Source organism: Drosophila grimshawi, unplaced genomic scaffold (assembly GCF_018153295.1).
Source record: "Drosophila grimshawi isolate 15287-2541.00 unplaced genomic scaffold, ASM1815329v1 contig_1367, whole genome shotgun sequence".
Classification (NCBI taxonomy): Eukaryota; Metazoa; Arthropoda; class Insecta; order Diptera; family Drosophilidae; genus Drosophila; species Drosophila grimshawi.
Window position 1 is genome coordinate 12,092,081 of NW_025062889.1, and position 22,441 is coordinate 12,114,521.

The window sequence follows — 22,441 nt, forward strand, 5'->3', positions numbered from 1 at the left end:
AAGGTAATTGATTGGAAGCACTAAATGTTAATCAGTGCAATTAGTCGTTGTGCTCGTATGCAAGGGGATTAAAAGAGGTTGCTTTTGTATATGCTCATTTAGCTCACATTCTCCTACTATTTTCACAGTCAAAGCAAAATGTCATAGACCCAATTTTTTAAACTCAATTTTTTAAATACTTTCGCGCATTTTGATTTGTGATTGCAATTGGCACAATTAACTTTCTAATAATATTAAATTTGAAATTTCAACTCTCTTGAAAACATTTGTAATTAGTGTGAATATTGAAATCGCAGTGCTCATTAATCAATTGAAGTTAATTTAGCTCAAGTACATGCAGTAATAGTAATAAATATATAAAGTCGTCTTCTCTTACCAATTTCCTACACCTTCAATTTGTTTTCAATCAATGAATCAAGTTCAAGTTTTAGCTAATTGTCTGCTCGTATTTCACATTTAATGAATCCTCAGGGAAGGACATGTACTTCACTGAGGACTTCTAGGACTTTGGCACGAACTCCACTTGAGTGCAACCAGTCTTTAAACTCAGCGAAATGACAATCGACAATCGGCAATCGACTATCGATTTCATTTCATTTGCGTGGCCATAATAAAACCATTGACAAAACGTTTCCAACAGGCCGTTTTCACTTGTACGTGTCTGTCATGTTAAATTACTTGGGCACAGGAACAAATGTAAAGTGTCCTGTAATGGCAAGAAGGCAGCGTCGCACCGACGGACTCTCGGAGTGGGCGTGCTTACATGTCGTATGAGCAACGTCTCGAAAATTGCTTTGCCTTGCATTTGGATGGGCCGCGCCCAAACTGTCAGCTTGTAGCATAATTGTGCGTCGTTAACTTGATTATGAAGTGCCTTTCACACACACACACACACACACACACACACACACAAACACTTACAGGCGCGCTCAAGGACACACACGCAGACAATTTTAATGCGCAAATGGCGCACTTTAAGTCAAGCAATTGGAAACTAAATTGGAATTTTTACGACAGGCATCAAGCAGCTCAGCTTAGCTCAGGCACCAAACAGCTCAGCACAATGGATTTTGCTGATGCTTCTCCTGCTACATTGGCCAAGTGGGCGTGGCATTCGGGCATTATGTGTGCGCATTTGACCGACAGCCAAATAACAATACACGCACCCACACACAATCACACACACTTACACACACTTACACACACTCACACACACTCACACGCATACACTGATGCATGTGAGCATTTATAAAATTTCCCTTAGGCCCCGTTGGAATGAATTAAATGTTGACGTGGCTAAAATTCACGCCTGACTTGCTCCGCTGCTTAGTCGACTATGCAAAACTGTCAACCCAAAAACTGACTAAATGCAAATATTGTTCGGTTTCAATCTGCCGCAAAATACGGAAACAAAAAACAAAACAAAAAAAATTAAGATTTGATAATCTATTGAGCAATTATTTTCAATTCAACATTTGTATTCATAAATACGTAATTCAGCCATAATTGGTTATGCACAAATTAAATCAGCAAGTGCCCCATGTTGAGGTTGTATAAAGGATTCGTTCGAGGGTGAAGGAGTCGCATGAAATTGGCTTTTGATTGCATTGCATTTGTTATTGACTCGCGGCGTTGTCGATGCTTGCAACTGTGTGGCAAACTCTTATTTGCCGCTCAGATTCAATAAATGAATGCGACCTCAATCAATACGTAAAATTTGCATAGCTAAAACTCTGCCGCTGCCGGATTGAAAAGAACTGAAAAGACTCGCTTCCGCATAGAAAGAGCTGCGCTCTTTGCCGTTGGCAGCCTCAATGTGCATACATCAGAGTTGTGGTGTGTTGTGTGTGCTCTGCTTTTGATAAATACTTTTGCACATATTAGCAACATATTCATATGTGTTTGGATGTTTAAACTGTTGCCAGCTTGTGTGCTCTATGTGTGTGTGTTTTGGTTCTGAGCTGTTAACTATTTTTGTTGGTGCAATTGCCTTTCGGCTATTGACACATTCACAAACACTTTGCCACAATCTGCTGCTGCTACTGCTGCTGCTTCGTTTTTTCTGTATCCTCCCCTATTTTTTTTTATGCCTCCAGCAACTATTTGTGCATTTCGTGTTGGTTTTCTATTTTTTTATTTTTTGGATGTGGCTTGTTGTTGAATGTGGGGGAAGGTGGGCTTCGCTGCTCGGTTTGGGAATGCAAATCATTTTATGCGCCTCGTTTGTCAATGTAGATTTTGTCTGCTCAGACCAAATAAGGCAATTCATTTAAGCTCAAGGTTTGGCAAACAAAACTCATATCTATTTCGTTATTGACTTTTCTTCAACTGTATCTCCTCTTTTAATTGACGTTCGTTTCTTTGCGGAAGTAGTTTATTTCTGTTTGCTGCAAAGCTGCCTCTTAACAATAGAACAAAGGATAAACTGGATTTGACACTTAAATATATTTCATTTTTATCACAAAAATACATTTAAATCATTATAGGAAATAATAGAAAAAAAGTGGAAAAGAATATTTTTAATCACAGATATTAGATATTTTGCATGCTATTTTCATAAAATTGTTGCCTTGTATATATGTTTTCCTAAGCTTCTCTCATTCAACTATTTTTCATATTCTGTTTGTGTCAGAGTTTGCGAAGTTCGTTGGACTTGGAACTTTTAAGTTCTGTATATGGTGTTTTGCAATCTCACGCCTCATTACCCTACCCCTGCCAACTTGCATTTACCGTCAACCGTAAATCAGGCATCAATTGAGTGTATTTAGCCGGTTGCATGCAACGACAGAAATGATGAAGGAGAAGCACAAGCTCACTGACAGCTTGCCACACGTAATCAGCATCGTCATCGTGAGATGCTGATACTGCTGCTGCGGCTGGCCATGTTGCTCCCATTGTCAGCGGCGTTGTCGCCACGCTGTCATCATTCTCGGCACACAATTTAGTTTTATTAACTGAGGCAATGAGCGAAAGCGAGACGGCGAAGAGGAAGAGGAAGAGGAAGTCACGGGGCGGCACAGAAAATGGCAAGAAGAGAAATGAGCTGCACTTCTTGCTGTCGCTTCGTTGCCAGTTGATGCTCATGCTGATGCTGTTGTAGCTGCTGTAGATGCTGATGTCTGTCGGCTGGCAGTAGCTTGGCGGTGTAAACAATGAGCTACCCATTGACTCCCCGTCATTTGCTTCCTCTACCAGGCCATTGTCGGGCTAGGCATAAGCCAATATGTACACCAGAAAGTCGCGTGCTTTTTGTGTATGCCGATGGGATCACTTGAGATTGCAAAACTAATCAAAATCTAAGCTTTAATATTAACAACATAAATCAATCAGCAAAGAAGATCGAAACGAGATTTACATATATATTTTGCATAATTTCATTATGTTTTATTTGTTTCTCCATTTGGTTGATTTCTGTAATTTTTGTTACATTTAACTACACATACTTAAAAACTATTACTATGTATTTCAATGCATTTCTTGTATTTGGTTTTTTTTTTTTATTTGTTTTAGTTTTTATATGGTTTTCTTTTTGTTTTTATAATACACATTAATTAAATTATTATTTACACTGCAAATTTGGGGCGTACTTTACTGAACTTCTTTTCGATTGCTTAAAAGATTTGCGCATTGTTAAAAAATACTAAATATTTCTTAGGCTAGATAATAGTTTATTTTGATTACTCTGTTCCTTGCTGCTGTTTTTGTTTGTTCTTTTGATTAACAACTTTTAAACATGGTCAAAAGTCTCCTTTTAATTTTAATTTTTCTTCCTTCTGGCTATCTTTAAAAATTTAGTTTGCTTTAGTTTGTAACCAACAATGATTTTGAAATTTGTCTTCAATTATATTTTTTTTGCATATTGGCAAATAACCTATACTCAAACATTTACTTGACTAGATTGAATGAATAACTAAACAGTTTACAGCATTGTCGAAACATATGATTAACAAATTTAGTTGAACTTATATTGGAGATAAGTTGTAATTTATTACCAATTCAATATTTTCGGTATGTACAATTTGTTTATTAAATAAATTCAAAATTTGTAAAGAAAACGTACTAAATTGTTGGTTAACTGGATTTATATATTTATTTGTAATTAATTTGTTTAATATTATTGCTAGTATTTAATGCCGATATTATGCTCAAGTTGACTTAAAATCACTTACGTAAAAGCTCTGCCAGCTTTTAGTTGAATGTGTTCGTGTTTCTTTTTTCGGTTTAAATACCTGTTCAAGTAATAAATGCACAGATAGTATTTTATTTGATTTTTGAAGTTATTGGAGTTTTATAAATTGATTTTCATAGGAATGATAAAGCGCTGCTCAATCTCTTTAACATGCCTCAACAACAATGCAAGCTAGCAACTGAAACTTAAATTAGAAACTCTAAGAATTATCCCGAAGTGATCTATATATGTATATATATATAGTCACACGCTCGTACACTAATATGAAAGTAGATACACACACTTGCAGCTCAAAAGAGAATTTTGTTTTGACATTTGTAAGTTTGGAGCTTAGTTAGTTAAGAGCTGTTCAATCGATGATTACTATACGAGTATGTTTTCTTACTTATGGAATGATCGCTTGAAGAGGCAAATGGAATTTACTTACGCATTACTTAATTATAATTTTACTGCTTTGATGAATTAGTTACAAATGCGTTGTATTAATTGGTGTTTGCCCCTTAGACAATCTTCATGTAGACACTTGTGTGAAATATCCGATAGCCGATGGCAATGATTACCATAACATTATGCAGCTGGCGCTGCGTCGTCTTTGTCGAGCCACCCACATGTCCGTGATACATAGCCGCTGGATTATCGCCTGTATAAAATATAAGAGTAGTAGAAAAGTAGAGAGATGAGAAAAAATTCATATGAAAATCAAGAGAAAATGTGCTCAAATTAATTAAGGTCCACACACCCACACCCACACACACTCAAAGCATACATTCATGTACACACAGGTGAAAAAACAAATGCTAATGAGCATTTTCAGTGTCCCCAACTTTTGCTCTACAACTTATGCTGGCCCTATAAGTTATGAGCTCTGCTCCACCCTCCAGTTACACCTACACAGCACACTGGTATGTGTTTGTGGCTTAGTGTTTATGGCCCGACTTTAATGGTTGCCTCGGTGGTGCAGGCATTTTTAATCCGCACGCCTGTGGCTCTGTAATTTTCATAAATTACTTTTATTGTTCTCCCTCTTTTTGTTGTTGGCTTTTTCTACTTGATATATGAACTGTAAAAAATACTACATACACCACAATACGGCAGCAGATGCAGATACAGATACAGATACAGATACAGCTATTGTCATACTTGTACGTGAGTATATACTATATACAGAGGACAAAATTGATCGTAGTTTTCCTTTTTCGTTTATATTCAGCTTAAATTTGATTTTGTAAATTTTACCATTTTAAATTGAATTTCTGCCTCACTTTATTTAATTAAATGTGGCAACTGAACATTCAGCAAATAAAATTTTGAAATACCGAAAATAACAATAAAGCTGCACAAATTCTGCAACGGTCTTTGTTCGTTTTCAAGCTATACAATTGCAGCGAACTGAGTACATTTTAACCTCTTGTGAAAAAAATTTTAAATACTCGCATCTGACATAATAGGCAATTTAATCTTATCTGCTGATCCTACAGAAAATGTAAAAATAATAATTGAAACTCTGAAAACAATAACAAGAAAAGCAAGATATCAATAAATATCAACAACAAAATAAGTTGCTGATTTCGCACTACATTCAATTACATATATTGTTGTGTTAAAGTTGTTAAAAGCGGAAAACATTAACTCACAGGTAGAATTTTGATTTAAATTTAAATTAACAGTTTTATTAAACATTTTCTGATGTTCTTTTTCACTTCTGATTCTCATATTTAAGCTAACCCACTTAGTCTTGAAGTTAGTTATGTAAGAATCCATTTTATTAATTACAAACCGGTTGAAAAACTGCTGGTTGTGGAAATGCATTAAGTATACGCACAGTTGCAATGCTAAATGGTACTCACCTTTGAAAATGTGTACCAAAACGCTGGCAGGCTGCGTGTTGCTGGCCACACAAGTAAAATTGCCCGAGTGCTCCCGACGGGTGCGCTGAATTGTAAGCTCCGATGATTGAAAGTCTGCAATGAAATGCACATAAGAATGCATTGGTTGGTTACAGGGACAACAGAAAGAAAGAAAGGGGGTAAGGCGAAGTGTAAGGAATAGAAGACAGACTCACCTGGTTCGGTTGACACATTGATGCCCCGATCAATGTCATAATTAATCATACGATTGTCGTGATACCAGAATATGTACTCGGATGCCTCCGTATTCTGTACAACACGGCATTGCAGGCGCAGCGTGGAACCCGGCGTCAGATAACGTATGGGCGGTCCTGATATTTCGGCGCGCGCTTCTAACCGAATCGAATGACATTTTGGAAATTGAATTGCCGTTGCCACAATCGGATATTGGTGGTGGTTCAGCGAATGCGTGTTTTGTTGTTGAGGCGAGTGGAGATGAGAGATTCAAAATTTAATCAAATGTAAATGCAAATACGTGTCACAGAGCTTTAAACTAAAACAGACATTTTACTCTTTCGCAAGTGGCATATATGCTATACGGTTGTCTCTTATCGAAATGCTTAGATAGGGTTATTTCTCTTATACAATTTATTAAGTTAAGTTCAGTTCAAAAATCTTCGATAGTCAAACTTTGCGCTCAAACAGTAAACACAACAGTTAAAGTAAACTCAAAATAAAATTTACCATCTTTGATGCTAGCTTCAAATAATAAATTTTGAATTACGACGGACATAATATTACTTTGAAACTAAGAGAAAAAGTTTAATTTTTATAATACACTTAAATATATATGCAGAAGATTTTGTCAGATTTTACTTGAAAATAAATGTAATTTTATATTATAGCCTAACTCTGTATAGACGCCCGCTAAAATCACTTATAGATAGAGGATTGCCAAAATCCGATCCGATAATAAAGGCGTACAAAAACTTATTCTTAACTACTTGTGCAAAATCCGTGCTCATAAATATGCCTTACATTATATGCGAGTAACTCGAGCTGGAACGATGTATCTGATTATGTATGTCGTCATGTGTGCAAATTCATGCCAGGCGTTAGTCAAATGTGTAGCAGACATACTTTTTTTTTGCGCTGTCGCATCAGTTTCGGCCAGTAAACGAGTGTGTGTGTGTGTGTGTATTTGTGTGTGTGAGGGTGTATGTGCATGTGTGTTGGGGTCTTGTTTTTGTGCAGAAAACGCCATTAGTCGCACCACATTCAAAGTAAATTGTTTGTTAAATTCAGAATAATGTGTGTCAGTTAGCGTTAGCCAAGGCCAACGACATGGCAGCGCCAACGACAACAACAACGAAACCGAGAAGCCGAACCAACAACAACAGGAACAACAACAGGAACAGGTGCACTCACGTCGACAGCGTTATTTTGGGCAACTTTGCTGAGTCGCTGCCATTTGGGCAGGTATACATTTTTATTTCTTTGCTTTTCATTTTCAGCATATTTTGTTTTCCTTTTTTTTTTTCTGACTTAGCTGTTTCGCTTGACAACTCTGACAACTGGCATATGGACATTTCTAATTTAAGCATGAGCGCATCGGGCAAAACAAGGCACGTGGTTGAATGGATATTAAGAGCAAGCTGTGTGAGCGAGCGGATGCTCCGTGTTGACCCAGTGCCCAATGCTCACTGCCAGAGTTACCAGAGTTGCTTCAGCGAGTAAATAGCTCAAATGGTTCAGGCTTTTAAACCGTACAATTATCATAAGTAAAAAAAGAAAAAAAAAAACGTTTTTGCGTAGGTTGAATATCCTTGCAGAAATATTCCGAAGCTGGTATTTATATAATGTTTTTAAAAAATGTTCAATTGGCTTGTAGGAGCATATTAAATCTTGAATCTGAACTATGCAGAAAATGCCTTTGACAAGTAATGGTAAAGACATCAATATGAGAATATGTATTGGACTTTTACTTTGGTATTTCTGACCTGAACTTAATGATCAAAAATATGTCAATATATATTAGAGCCTTTATTCCACATTTGAAGTTTCTGCCTGCCTGTTACATTCATTTCCACATAACTATTATATCCACTTTTACAAATTTTTAAGCTGTTGAGGATAGCATGAAGTCAAGGGAATTACGTGATAGCAACTATGAAAACAAAGTTAAAGAATTCTGGCCTCTTCTTGCCTCCATCAAATTCATGATGTAAGCAAAGCACTTAATGCAAACTTTGAGCAGAAGGCAGCATCCTATTAAATTCTGACATTTAAATTTGTTTCTGATTTCTCGGCTAAAGCAATACGGTTTAAGCCACGTAAAGCCGCAATAAAGAGTATTTTTAGATTTAGATAGCTTTGGGCCAGAATGGTTTTTCGGAGCTACAGTCTTTCTTTAGTTTATTTTATTTCATTTGTTTTTAACAATTCTTAAAGATTTTTAAAAACAAAAGTTTCAAATTATAATAAAGTGATATACATTTGAATTGTCTTCGGGGTATAAAAACTACTACGTTTTTCCTTTACTTATAAATTTTGTATTAATCGCAATCTCGCAGCGCAATAAAATTTATCTACAAGCTGATTACTCCAACTTTAAAAATATAAGCTATCGGTAGCAAAAGAAACAATCTATTTTTTTGTATGATTGATGTTAATGATTTTCGATTTCGATTTGACATATCTGTTATAAATTAATAATACCAACTTACATAGAAACACGTTCTACTAACCACACAGTTCAGTAAGCAATACAAAAACAAAAATGTGCTCTATTTTTTGTCAACTAACTTCTTGCTGTCCACTTACCGACAACACTCAAGTGCAAAAATATAGATGTGGGTGGATGCGTGGAAACTTGACACTCGTAGACGCCCGCATCACGCAGCTGCACAAATTTAATTTGCAATGTCCAATCCTGTTGAAGACGAAACATGGAAATAATATGCATGTGAGTATTATGCATTATGTATTAGACGCACAGCTGCAGCTGGGACTTTAAGCTTGAATGTCGCTATTAGTTTTGGCGAATTTCTGTCACGTATACGCAATGTTGGCCAATGGCGTTTTTCAATTGGCATGCTGCACGCCGCTTTGGCGGCAGCTGGCGAAAATGCAAATTAGTTTCTCACTCACCTCGGAATGTTTCAAGTGCGTCGCACTGAAGCGCTCGTCGCTGCTGTAGGTTGTTAAGCCGACCGTAAGCAGATGATAATCCTTTTTGCGTATCCAGGATACCTAAAAGCAGAAGGAAAGAGATAAACCAAAGGCGGCGCCATTAGTCAAATACAATAGAGGGGGGCAGCAAGGACATTAGTCTTGGTTTGGGGCCCAAAATATTTTAACATATGCTAGCATCATCGTATTGGCCATTCGTGCGTTGAGGTCCTCAACAAATGTTTGTCAATCCATCAAGCGGCGACGACAACACGATGATGATGCAATTTTTTAAAAAGATACAAGTTAAGACCCGTTGCTAGATCGAATACATAACAAATAAAAAAGGTAGAAAAAAGTAGAAAACTGTAGATGGCCCTCAAAAAAATCAAAAAGCAATTACGTGTAAAAAGCAACAATGGAAATGGGAACAACAACAATAATAAACATAATAGCAGATTGATTGATACAGGGTTCAAAGTTCAAATTGGCTGCTTAACTGTAAATAGGCAAACCAACAAGCAAAAGCGACAAACATGTTGAGCTTCCCTGCAAAAGCCACGCCTACGCCCACACCGTCACCGTCACCCACAGCCACACCCACACCCACACCTACACCTACAGCCCATGCCGCTCCAGTTGGTGTGTGTGTTTGTGTGTATAAAGTAAGTGTGTCGACTTTTAGCTAATCTGAAATGACCATTAATCATTTCGATTTCGACATCGTCTATGTTTTTTCACGAGACGCAACACTCACTTCACCAACATACACACACACACACACACACACACAAATCTTATACAGATATTAGCTCTGGGGCTCATATATAGCCTAAGTAGCCTACAGAAAGAGGCAGAGAAGGTAAGCAATCCAGAAATGGAAAAAAACCAAAGAAAAAAGTTAGAATGTGTGCACTAAACTGCTGGGTACTCTGTGTTTTTGGAGACAGTTAATAAAGTTGCCACTTTAAACGGCTTAAATCTTAAGCACAATCATTTTGTGGTATATTCTATGCTATACGTGATATAATAATAAATACTTTTTTTGTTTTAACTTTCTAGCGGTCACTGTACCTGTCACTTGCATGTCAAACAAATTGTATTTCGCACAAATTAAATTTCTCTATCAGCAAAGTTTTAGCATTTAAATTGTGGAGCATACTCATAGAGCTTGATTTTGGTAAATGAGTAACTCTTAAACTGAAGAGGCTTTGTGCGAAAATAAAGAAAAATATACAATTACATGCTTAATATAAAATAACTTGAGGAGGCTAAGTTGAATGTATATATAATATATAAAAGCGGCTCTGTCATTTTCAAAACAGAGTAATACGAAAAAGGGATGGACTTGGTTTGTCCCATAGGTTTGTGTCTGCTCTTTTCGACAGCCTGATGTACGCTCGTGCATCAATCAATTTTCAATTGATAGAAAATGTTATTTATTGGACCAAAAGAAAAAATAAAAATTAACAAGAAAATATCGCAACTGAAAACACATGTAGAAAGCTTCGTGGCAAATATTGACACACGCACATGAAGAGCAAACAAGAGCAAACGTTGAAATTAAGTTTAAATTGGCCAAAAACACTTGCTTAAATTGCTGTCAAGGCGTACAATTGGGCGTATACGCAATGCGCCAAATACGAACAATTCTAGTTTTACAGAAAGCCATTCAACAGTTGCTACAGAACATTTCCAGAAACAACATATAGAAAAATACATATATACACCTATTCTTGTTACGGAATATTTTTGCCTGTTTTTAGGGTTTCTCCGAAAATGTTTTCTATTTTGCATGCATATTTGATGTCTGGCAGATTTGCAATTGAATTGTTGGAATAACAACAAAAGCATGCCAGTGCTGCTCGATAGTCATTTATTATCAAGATTTTGCAATAGGTTATACCATCAATATATCTCTATTCAATTCAAGTTGCAACATTGGCCCACAAAGTGTGAGTCATAAATTTCGCATAAGTTCTGCGCACAGCAAACTGGGCTAGCATCGCCCATATATCTACCTAACTCCTCTATTCACATTCCTCTCCTACTCTGCCAGTCTCTAGCTTTATTTTCTTTTTTTTTATGTTTTTTATGATATTTATGATGGCTGAAGTTCTTGCAGACTGCGTCTGTGACTGTTACGTGTCGGTAAATAAACCCTGAACCATGCAGCTAAAGCAAAATGTTGCAAAAAGCGTAAAGTGGAATGTGTTGCGGGGGCAAATGTATGTAGTGGGGATGTGTGATTCGGGGTGTGGAAGTGAAGCCATCACAGGCAAATATGTGTCTGCCTGATTCTGCCAATGGAAAAAACACACCGAAAAAGGAAGAAATATAAAAATAAAAAAAATATAAAATGTTGCGGCAATTAATCAAAAGCAGGCGAATTCCTTTGGCAAAGTGTCTCTCAGACTCTCTATGTGTGCGTGGATGTAACTGGGCATGTTTGCAATAAGTGTGGGTGCGTGTGTGTGTGTATGTGCATGTGTGTGTGTGTGTGTGTGAATGTTTGCTTGCGGTGCGCGTGTATATGGCGCATAAATCTCAGTTGCCTGTCACGTGTGTGCGTGGCGCCTGTTTCTGCGGCTGCTGCGGTTGTGTATTTGACTTTGTTTGGCAGTGTGTGCATGTGTGTGTTGGTTGTGCTGCAGCTGTGAACTCGCAGATAATTGTTTACATTTTACCTTTTTTACAAGCACACCAAAAATAAAAAAAAATTACAAATTCAAAAAAATATATATATTTATATATATATGTATGCCAAATCTGCAAAATAAAAAGCCGCGTTTAATTTATGGCCATGAGGTGGTGGTGATGTGGATGGGGCTTGGCTTGGCGCCCAGCCACAAATCACTTGTTAGCAAATTTATGGCAAATTTATGCTACACGTCCTTTCCGAGCTGCCAACAAGGAAAGGTAGCCAACGCGAATCCTTTCCGCCTTTCCGCCTTTCTGCCAATGCCTGCCAATCCAAAAAATGTTGCATGCTTATTTGCGCTTCGATTTGCTTACGCAGCTTATCGCTGAATCTTAACACAGCTGCGCGCATATGCAAACTGTCTAAATGCAGGCAGCCGGACAGGCGTTCAGGCAGGCCGGGGAGGTGCAGGCAGTAAGGGCAGGCAGCAAGGGTGGGACTTGTAATTGCGTGGCAGAGAAAAGAATACAAAGAGAAAGCTCAATACGAAAGCTGATTACAGTTTGTTTTTGTATTTATTTTTTAATTTTATACATTTCTATACCCTAAACATAATGTAAATTAGTAAAAGGGTATACAAAATCAGATGGAAGCATCTTCAAACCGAATCAATTTAGCATTTTCTTTAGTCATTCCTGTTTGTGAACAATTGCCGTCCTCAGCGACTATAACACTACTATATACTTCTATATTTATACTTCAAAATTTATTAAAAAATAGTTATCATTAAACATGCGCAGATCAAGTTTATTTTAGCTTTATCGATAAGTTGCTTATCCACATCAATAAAAGTCACAATTTTAAAGAAATGGTTCTTCAATCTGAATGGAATACACCTTATCCATTATTGACTCTAAAACTTTCGCTGAGATCTGTGAAGTGTATGACTAATGATGGGCTGAGGCTTGGGTTCGGGGTATTTCCTAGTCGGGCTCATTCGTCTAGAGCACTTTGACTTGTTTTGTTCGATTTTGTTGCCGCAGAACAAACTTTAAATTGGCTTTTGTTGTAGTTGTTGAATGTTATTGACGAGCATTTTGCATGCTTTATTTCGCGCTGTCCAACCAATTTCCGTTGCCACAAGCCCAAGGGTCAATAAGAGATTGACTAGAGAGGAAAATGCTTGCAACTTTTTTCAACCCACAAAAAAAACTTTTTAACAAGCGATTTTAATAAAATTCTATTTAGATGTTGCTTTTTGGGTATCATTTGTGCAATAAATAGAATCGTACTCCATAAAAGTATACTGTTAGAGTGTGCACGCTATTTCCACGAAAAGGCACCACACAAAAAGACCTCAGTTCAGTGTCACTGAATGTGTTTTTGTGTGCGTTGATAACTTTTTGGTTGTAGTCAGCTTTATGCGGTATTTTTGTATGCAGCTCTATGGAGTCATCAAAATTGCCATTGTTGCACAAGCGTGTGCAAATATTTTGCAGTAACTGTACGTGAATGTGTGCATGTGTAAATGGGCATGCAAGTGAGCGTGCTCTCTCAAACTGGGTCAAGAGACATAAAAAATTAAAAAAAAAAAACTGGCAACAAAAAATGTTTAACTAAAAATGTTTAAAATGCGAGTTGTATTTATCTTATAAATTTGGTGAGCAAGTTTCCAGTTAAATTTTAGCACTTTGTTGTTTACCCTTAATAAATAATCTTAAGCGGTCCGCAATCATAAAACCCTTAAATTACGGTGGCAAAAGAAAGAGTGGGCGAGGTGGACAGCTGAGGTTGCTTTGGCTGGCATGAACTTTTCGCATTATTCATTATTCCTGGAGCGGAAGTGCTCATTAAATGCAATTAATGCATAATTAAGCATTGAGCATTTGCTAATTGCGACCCAAATTAGCCTGTCAAATGAAAAAAGGAGGTCATTGAAGCCACCCCAAAACATAAGCCAAAATAATAGCCAATACAAACATAATAATAATATAAAAAATGAAAATTACCATAGCCCGTTTTCAGCTGTCAAGGCGGCGTAAATTCCAAAGTGAATGTTAGTGCTTGAGTGTTTGTTTGTTTGTTTGAATGGGAGCGTTGAGTGTTTTAGCCATGCTGCAGGCGCATTCGTATATTTTCATATTTCCCATTTCTCATTCAGATTTTGTTGGCTTTTATTAATGGACGAACCATTGTTGTCCTCATAATTGCAACGCAATTAAAATAATTTAATTTGAAATGCGACTCAGCGTACCATTCTCAAACTTTTGTGTGCTGCCTTTTAATACCCTGTTATCGTAGGGGTAAAAGGTGGCAAAAGAAGGTCGAGGTGAGCATATCCTTCTTACTTATAACGCCTACAAGATATATATATATAATCGAGGTGGAGGATGCGTCACCTGAGATAGAATCTCACATGAAACCCTCTTGCTATAAGTTTGTAAAGTATTTTGGATGATAGAATACAAATTAAAATCCAAGTATTTACATAAAATCATATTTATGCGTCAGGGTTACAGGACATCTAGTGGACTGGTATACTCGTACACAAAAATATTAATTGTTATTCTTTCATTTTGGGTCCGGTGTTCCATAAATTTTATTTCTCGCCATTGAACTTTCACCTTTGGCGCCAGCTCAATTTGAACAGAATACTTGCAGCGTTTCTTAATTGTTTTTAGACCGTCTTTTGTCAAAACGACACAGAAAACTTTATAGAAATAATGAAGCCATTTAGCATACACAATCACACATACAGCAAAATCTGGGTCAAAAATTGTTGCCCTTTGTTGTAGCATTTGTTTAAATAAACATTGTGACAGGCAACGACAGGCCCAAACAAAAGGGCAAAGCTCATTCACTGCGGGCGACCAGCTGGTGGCTGTAATAAGCCTTTACCAAGTTGTTCTGCCAAGCAGCCGAACAACGTCTGGTGGAATGCCTTATTAGCTGACAAACTGGCAAACACAGGCAACAGGACGACAGACTGCAGGACCTGTTTCAAGACCTCTTCTACGGTCTTCACTTGTGTAATTACGGTTAAGGCTGCCGGCGAACAAAGTGATAATGATTTGTATTCATTAAAAAGGTTTATGGCAATTTTGAGCAATATTTACTTTTGGGTCAGGCACTGTTCTAGACACCTCCTCGCCTCAAAAAATAGCCAAGTGGCTGGCGCTTAGTTAATATGATATAAGCTCAGAGCGTATTTAGCATGTTGCTTTTGGATGGATGTGGTTTCGGCGCTGTCATAAAGATTTCTGATTTAATTGGCAGCTCAAACTAGTCAAATTCGAGTCTGAAGAAATGCATGTGACAAAGAAAGCTCGTAAATAAAGCAAAACAATCATTAATTATTTTCTAATATATTGCTGAGAGCATGAAATTAATTATTGCATAGAAGTCTCGCATAATAGCTCCTGACCATGTGATGCAATGTAAATAAAAATCGGATGCCCCGAAGTTCATGTATTATTTCATGTATTAAAATACCTTTCGTCACATAAATTTAATATGACTTCAAAGACTTCAAGAACTGTTGTTTTCTTATAAAATGGCGTAATAAAGATATCTCTTGGGAAACATCCACACACAAACAGTAACAACAGGAATAGTACATATATAAGTACGCATACATAGTGAAAGGACTGTGACGCAAGCTTTCTGCCAGCCACTACAAATATTTTATAATTTTATATGGTATTTGCAACAGCGTGGACGATGAGAACGACGACTCTAAGAATTCAAGTAGCCAGAGCTCAATGCCACATTTTGCAGCAGTTCTTTGTTTGCATAAGTGTGCTTGTGTGTGTGTGTGTGTGTGTGTTAGAGACGAATGCAATTTCTTTAAAGCTCTCACAATTCATATGAAACAAAAATGTGAGCAATAAAAACGGGGCAACGTCATCAACCAAAACAAAAATTTGAATGGCTGGCACAACAATACACAAACTTCAAATAAAAATGGAGCAAAAAATAAAAATGTACGAGTAGACTATATAATATAACGTTTCTTGGGCCTTCACATACATTAAATGTAATTCATGCGCACAACAAAAATAAAATAAAAAAAAAAGAATGAAAGTAGAATAATAATTTATGACCGACTAAGAAGAGAAAAACAGTTGAAAGCTCGCTATGGTTCTGCCCTACAAGCAAGAAAATGTATTTTATTTGATTAAAATAAACACAAATTATCTAACTCGAATTATTTGTTTGTTTTGATTAAAAACGCGACAGTTTTCTAAGCTCTATAACTGGAAATTATGCGTGTACATATGCCTGGTAGGAATTCGGGTAAAATTATACTAACCCTCATCACTGTGTGCCTGTTATATCCTGTGCTTAACGGGAGTAATATAGTAGGGTATATAAATGCTGGGTTAATATTAATAGAAAGTTGAAAAGTCGAAAGTACCAACTACTACTACTATATCAATACTCTTTAATATATCGACAATATTCATAGTAACATTTCATTTCTGCCAATGTATATACCTCTCAGTCGAGCAATTATTGTAGAGAATTCTTGTTTCCAAACTGTATTTCCCTTGGACAATAGAATTTGCCACATATCAGATCTTAAACTTTTAAATTTCTAACAAGCAAACATGGGCAACCTATATACGAGGTACAATACATATATATACACACATACATGCATATATGTAGAGCCTGGGTTAAATATTTGCGTAACCTTTTTTATCTTAACGACTTATCTGACTCAGAGAGAGAGAGAGGCTGCTAAACAGAATGTCAACGTAATACGAATTGGAGAGTTGGGGTAAATAGATACCCTTGAGCGTTAATTTTCATAAAATACCAATTTCGAGATTTTTATCTAGAATTTGGTTGGGAAAGTATTTGCAGTTCCCATTTAAGGTGCGTGTGTGTCTGCACTTTAAATTGACCTTTTAATTATATGCTACTTCTAATCTGGAAAATTATATATAAATTAGCTGCTGTTACTGCTCCAAGTTGACTCTCATGGCTACTGAGGAGTAGAGCTTGAGTTATTTTTAAGCATTTAAGCATTTGGCATTTGGCATTTGGCATTTGCTTTTAGCATTTTCTTTCGTCTTGAGGATTTGCTTCTGCCTTAGGTACTTTCGTGACATGCTGTGATCACATTTAATTACTGCCACTTTTCTCTATGAAAATATCTAAGAGTCTAGCCATTAAAAACGACAATTTATCTAAAAAGTAATTAAGTGCTTAGGTCGGACAGACTCACGCTTGCAGTCCCTGGCAGGATGACATCCTGGCTGCTTCCTGGCGGGATCTGCAGCATATACAACTTTTAGTTGCACACTTCGCTTTACTTAATGCTGATTCACCCCACTTTATATATGTACATATGTATGTGTCGAGAAAACATTCCGAGGGGGTAGGGGGCAGTGCAGCTGGGAAAAGTGTAGGTAACAGACACGCTTGATGGCTAAGAGCCATCGGTTTACGTATTTGCTTAGTGTATTTTAAATGCCATTTAATCTTGCCCGTCTGTCTCACTCACACACACTGAACTAATTCTCAAATGACATATTTTAATGTCAACCGTGTGTCTGTGCCCAAATTGTGTCGTAATTTCTAATTTCCAATCGGATTTCCCACACCATTTTCTCGTGTTCTTGTTGTTGCTGCTGCAGTGGCATGACATTTTAAGCTACTGGCTTTTGTTTTGTTTTTTGCTGCATGCAATTTGATTTATGCACTTTAAATATGCTGAAATTTGCTGTTTGTTTTCTACTTTGGCTATCAAAGATTGCTTTTATTGTGTGCCGAGCCGCATAACTTGATGTTTATCATGCCAATTGGCTTAGTCAAACGCATTTGCACATTTTCGAAGAAATATAATTATTTGAATTTAGATTTCGAATTACTCGCTAGACTTGAAATTCTACAAGGCTGATATTTATGGAGAGTTGAATTTGAGGAATACTTAAAGTATATGTTCAACATTTTTGATAGTAGATAGACACACTGCGCATATGCTTATAAATATATATATACATATAATATATATAAGCTTATAGATAACTTCGAAACAGCTAGAAGAATAACCGATAATTTAATTTAGGATCGAAGTAGTCGGAATATGATTTCTGTAGATATTACGATAAGAATTGAATATGTTTATAAGAAAGTCAACGAGTACTAAATGTTTGTAAATTTAAAGATATATTAAACTAAAGTTTTACTTGTTCTACTTCTACGGTGTCTTACGTCCTTCGATCCATGGCAATTATGATTTACACACTAACCCAGCACCCTGGCTGTTCTGCACTGTGTTGCTGTGTAACGACTGTGAAATCGCAGCGCAACAGAAATTAAAATTGCAGCAAAATGGTTGTGAAACAAAGGCGCACTTCGCATTTACTTACTACTTGCGGAAGCAATTCATTTATTTAATGTTTCCTGCATTTTATTGTCGTCTGAAGATGAACAAAATTTATGACAATGGCAGCATCGGCGACAAACGGCAACGACAACAACAAAGATAGCGATAGAGGCTGGCGAAAACAGAAAAATGTTTAGAATGTCTTTTTAGAAGGCATCCATACAACCTCCTTACAAGCATCCTTCATTAAGGGTGCAGCAAACAAATAAACAAATGAATGAACCTACCAAGTACAAAAACAAGGGGCAAATGTTTGCCGAGCTACAAACAAAGGCAATAGTCTGTCGCGACCCCCAAAACACAGAGACAACAACTCGGAATGCTGGGAGGGTTGGTGACAGACTCTCAGATATCCTATAGTATAGACAGGTATATCATATTGTATCGTGTGTAAGGGTTGTATATTTGCAGCTGATGATCTTAACTGTAAAATGAGTATAGTAAATGAATTCCTTCATTTCAAGTCTACTGACTCTGATTTTAATTTATAAATAATGAATATTAAACCAACACATCACTAAGAACAAAATTTTAAAAAATTTGTTTTCACTGTATTTTGGGATCTTGATGAGTTGAATATAATTTAATCAGTATTTTTTTGCTGTTAAAATAAAGCATGAGATATACTTTACTTTTTGTAAATTACGCAAGCAAGATTTGTATTTGAAATATTGAGAAAATTAAAAATTAGCTGAATTCCTTTGAATTCTCTCATTTTCATATATGCTTCATATCCTTGAATTTATGTATTTTCTATTCATTGAACTTGCCATTGCTGTCATGCGCTCTTAATGCCGTTCATAAATTTGTGCCAATATTAATGTACACTCGACAAAGGCAGCTGTGCTGTAGGTATGAACTGGCGGATGAAGAGGGATGCGTGGCACAAACGCATGAGCATATATGAAATTGGAAGGGAAAAGATTTTATAATAAGACGAGACTGTCTTATATGTATGGGTGTGTTTCACAAGGAGCTTTTAAGTAGCAAGGGCAATGCATCGATGTCGGTGTCAATAGCAACGTCTTGAGGAACCCAATTCATGTCGACTGAAATTCATTGAAATGTAGCTTTGTGCTTGTATATGATTCTTTTTATGCAAAAGAGTCTCGATGGAAACTGCTTTGCGTCATTTAAGTGGATATATAAGAATATGCAACGCTTACACGGCTCATTTGTGACACAAATTGTTGCAAGACAAGGTCTTGTGCCATATCTAATTAAGGGTAATTGGTCGGACAGTAATATGCATGTGTTCCTTGGGATTATTATGACTTTTAACTAACTGTTAACATATTAAGCAAAGAAGTCCCAGCATTTAGGGCCAACTTCAGTCGAAGCCCAATGGCCACTTGAGCACGGGGCTGCTATAGTGCAAACTGGCTAACCAACTTCACATGGGGTATTAACACAATTTCTGGAAGGTGTGTGTGTCTGCCTATGGGAGTGGGACCCAAAAGTTATAGGCGCTAGAGGCGCTTAAGCGCTTATTAACGTCGGCACACTTGAGCGCACAATTATGAAATCGTCAATTTAAACCAAACACGCACACACCCAAATCAACGACGGACATAATCGTGTCCAGCGTTGTGGGGCATAAACACTTTGAGGCTTACGAATTCCCTCAACTGCTGCATCGGGTCTTAAGCATATAGACGAAACGTGTGAGTGGCACATTCTGCGTATGGGTAATAACTCTAGACAAGCGTAAAATTAATACCACTTGAGGCTATACAACCTCAATAGCATGCACAAGCCACACTCCACACGCATCAACTACCCATCTCCTTCTGTCCCAGTCTCTGACTAAGGTTGATTATTTGTAGTTGATGTTCCACATTACATAAAGGTGTAATTTGTTCACCCTGACGCCAAATATGAAGACTGCTTAGCGTAAGTATCTCTGCTCGCCTGAGTCTGAGTGTGTATGTGAGTGTGCTTATGAGAACAATAACTTACGCAGACAGATTGTAGCCGTTGGATAATGTCAAAATATATATATCTCTCTATATGTAATGCCAAGTTATATATATAATATAAGAAAAGTAATAAGTATAATATTTGTTTTACTTCAATTCTCGGCCAACGTTCGATGTCCGAAGAGTACTTAATGAACAAATTGTCAGTTGGGTGGATGCATGGCAGATGGCACAGAGACATATACTTATACAAATGAAAAGTCATACGTCATTGAAATGAACATTGAATATTTCTTGGGCGTCTAGATTAAAGCTAACTGGGAATAAATATAAGGAATATATATTACGATAAAACTATTGATATAATAGGCTTGCACTTTTCTTCAACTTATACAAAAATGTATACATATTCCAAAGTTAAAGATTTTTTCACTTTACCCATCAAAATACATTTTTCTGACATCCTTTCTTTCTCTAAGAAATAAATTGTTGTTGAGCTTCAATATTTGCACAATTTCTACAGTAAAAGTATTCATATGCCAATAGAAAATAAACAATTTAATAAAGCACAGCTCGGTGCTTTGCATAAATCAAATTGTTTATAGCTTTTGGATTCTCAATTAAAATGCCAATTGGAATCGAGCGCGCTCTATTTGCCTTGCGAATGACACTTTGTTAATTAATTCGCCAGGACGATGCTGAATACGTGCCAAGTGCTAACGGATACGGCTAGCATTTACCGTACTCTCAGTCGAGTAGTGCAACAGTCACCGATACCCACAAGTCAAACAAAGCAGAGTTGATGAATTGATTTTAAATGAATTATTAAAGCAATGACAAAGACTGCAATGCGAATGAGGTGAAATGAATGACTCACTTGTGGACATAGTGAGTACGAGTACAATTTGGAGTATATGGACATTATTAAGAGTATATATTTACTTACCACACCATCGCCAATGTGATGCACGGTGCATGGAACGTGGGCGGTGGCGCCAATTTGTGTCGTCACCACCGTTGAGTTCTCGGTGCCGAAGTACATGGGCGTGCCGAACACATTATCTGCACCATCGATGCCGTGTGTCGCCTCTAAGTGATTCTCCACGGGCTCGCTCCTGTGCACAGGTATTGGATATGGCCCTGCCGTATCTTTGGCCTGAATTCGTGAGTGTTGCTGCTGCTTCAGCTGTTGTTGCAGCTGAAGCTGTTCGAGCTGTTCCAGTTGCTGTTGCTGCTGCTGCTGCTGCTGCTGTTCGTGTGGCGGCTGCGGCAGGCGTTTGTCATCGATCAAGTTGTTGGAGTCGAAGCTTTTTATGCTGCTGCCTGAAGGGGGTGATGAGTACGAAGAGGCAGAGGAGGAGGAACTGCGTTGCTGTGATGCTGTCAGTGCGGCCGCCGATGCGGCGGCAAAGCTCGAGCCAAGCGCTGGCGACATAATTAAATTTTGATTTATATGGCGCTGTAATTCCTCACTTGGGCTCCTCGACGTCGCACTGTGCGTTGCTGTTGGCCTCATTGTTGTTGCTGCCTCTGCCGCTGCCATATAGCCTGTGTCGATTGGAAAAGCAAGATTGGAAGAGAGACATGCTTTAAAATGTGTTAATATATGCGCTGCTTCTGTTGTGGGACAAACAATAACAGCGTGAAGTCAATTAATTTGAATGCCCATAAGCGTTTGCGTATACGCAATATCTCTCAGTGGAATTTTCATTAGATGCGTTTGGACCCTGCTCGTTCCCACATTTCACCAAATTATTTGCATAAAATGAGACGCAGCTAATTAAGGTGCCCATATTAAGCAGGATATTATGATGCGCTTCCCCTCATACCAAAGACCGGCTTGCTTGTATTTGCACAAAAATCTCTGCATAATTTGTGTACAATTTGTTGTCTTCACAAGGATCAACAAGAAAAAAAATAACAAAAATGTCTGACGTTGTCATATGTAAATCTCTTCTGGTTTATTATACATATTTTTCTGAGAATTGTTGACACACATGCTCGAAAAATATACAAACAAGCAAATTATGAAAGAATAATAACAATTTTGAGCTGAATGCGAAACTCATTTTTTGTCTTACACACTATACCAAAAATTTGTAACCTTTTATTCGTGCAGTTTTATACATATTTTGTGGAGCTTAGAGTGCATTTATAACAATTAATAATAAACCGTATTACATATATTTCAAATACAGATTCGTTCACAATAACATTTCTAGCAGGCAAACAGCTTTTAATTATAACTAAATATACCATTTGATTATACGAATCAAA

General features: G+C 37.1%; 1 protein-coding gene across 1 annotated transcript in view; it reads right to left on the minus strand.

The window, feature by feature from the left end:
• Nucleotides 1-4,441: 4,441 nt before the first annotated feature.
• LOC6559933 overlaps nucleotides 4,442-22,441 on the minus strand; it is a 38,250-nt gene continuing 20,250 nt past the window's right edge. Inside the window, exons 2-7 of the mRNA XM_001986534.2 lie at nucleotides 21,111-21,712; nucleotides 9,187-9,288; nucleotides 8,860-8,968; nucleotides 6,252-6,428; nucleotides 6,037-6,150; nucleotides 4,442-4,829 (exon numbers count right to left, since the gene is read on the minus strand). Of these exons, the coding sequence (XP_001986570.2) occupies nucleotides 4,690-4,829; nucleotides 6,037-6,150; nucleotides 6,252-6,428; nucleotides 8,860-8,968; nucleotides 9,187-9,288; nucleotides 21,111-21,712 (1,244 nt within the window). The 3' untranslated portion in view covers nucleotides 4,442-4,689. The remainder of the gene's footprint in view (nucleotides 4,830-6,036; nucleotides 6,151-6,251; nucleotides 6,429-8,859; nucleotides 8,969-9,186; nucleotides 9,289-21,110; nucleotides 21,713-22,441) is intronic.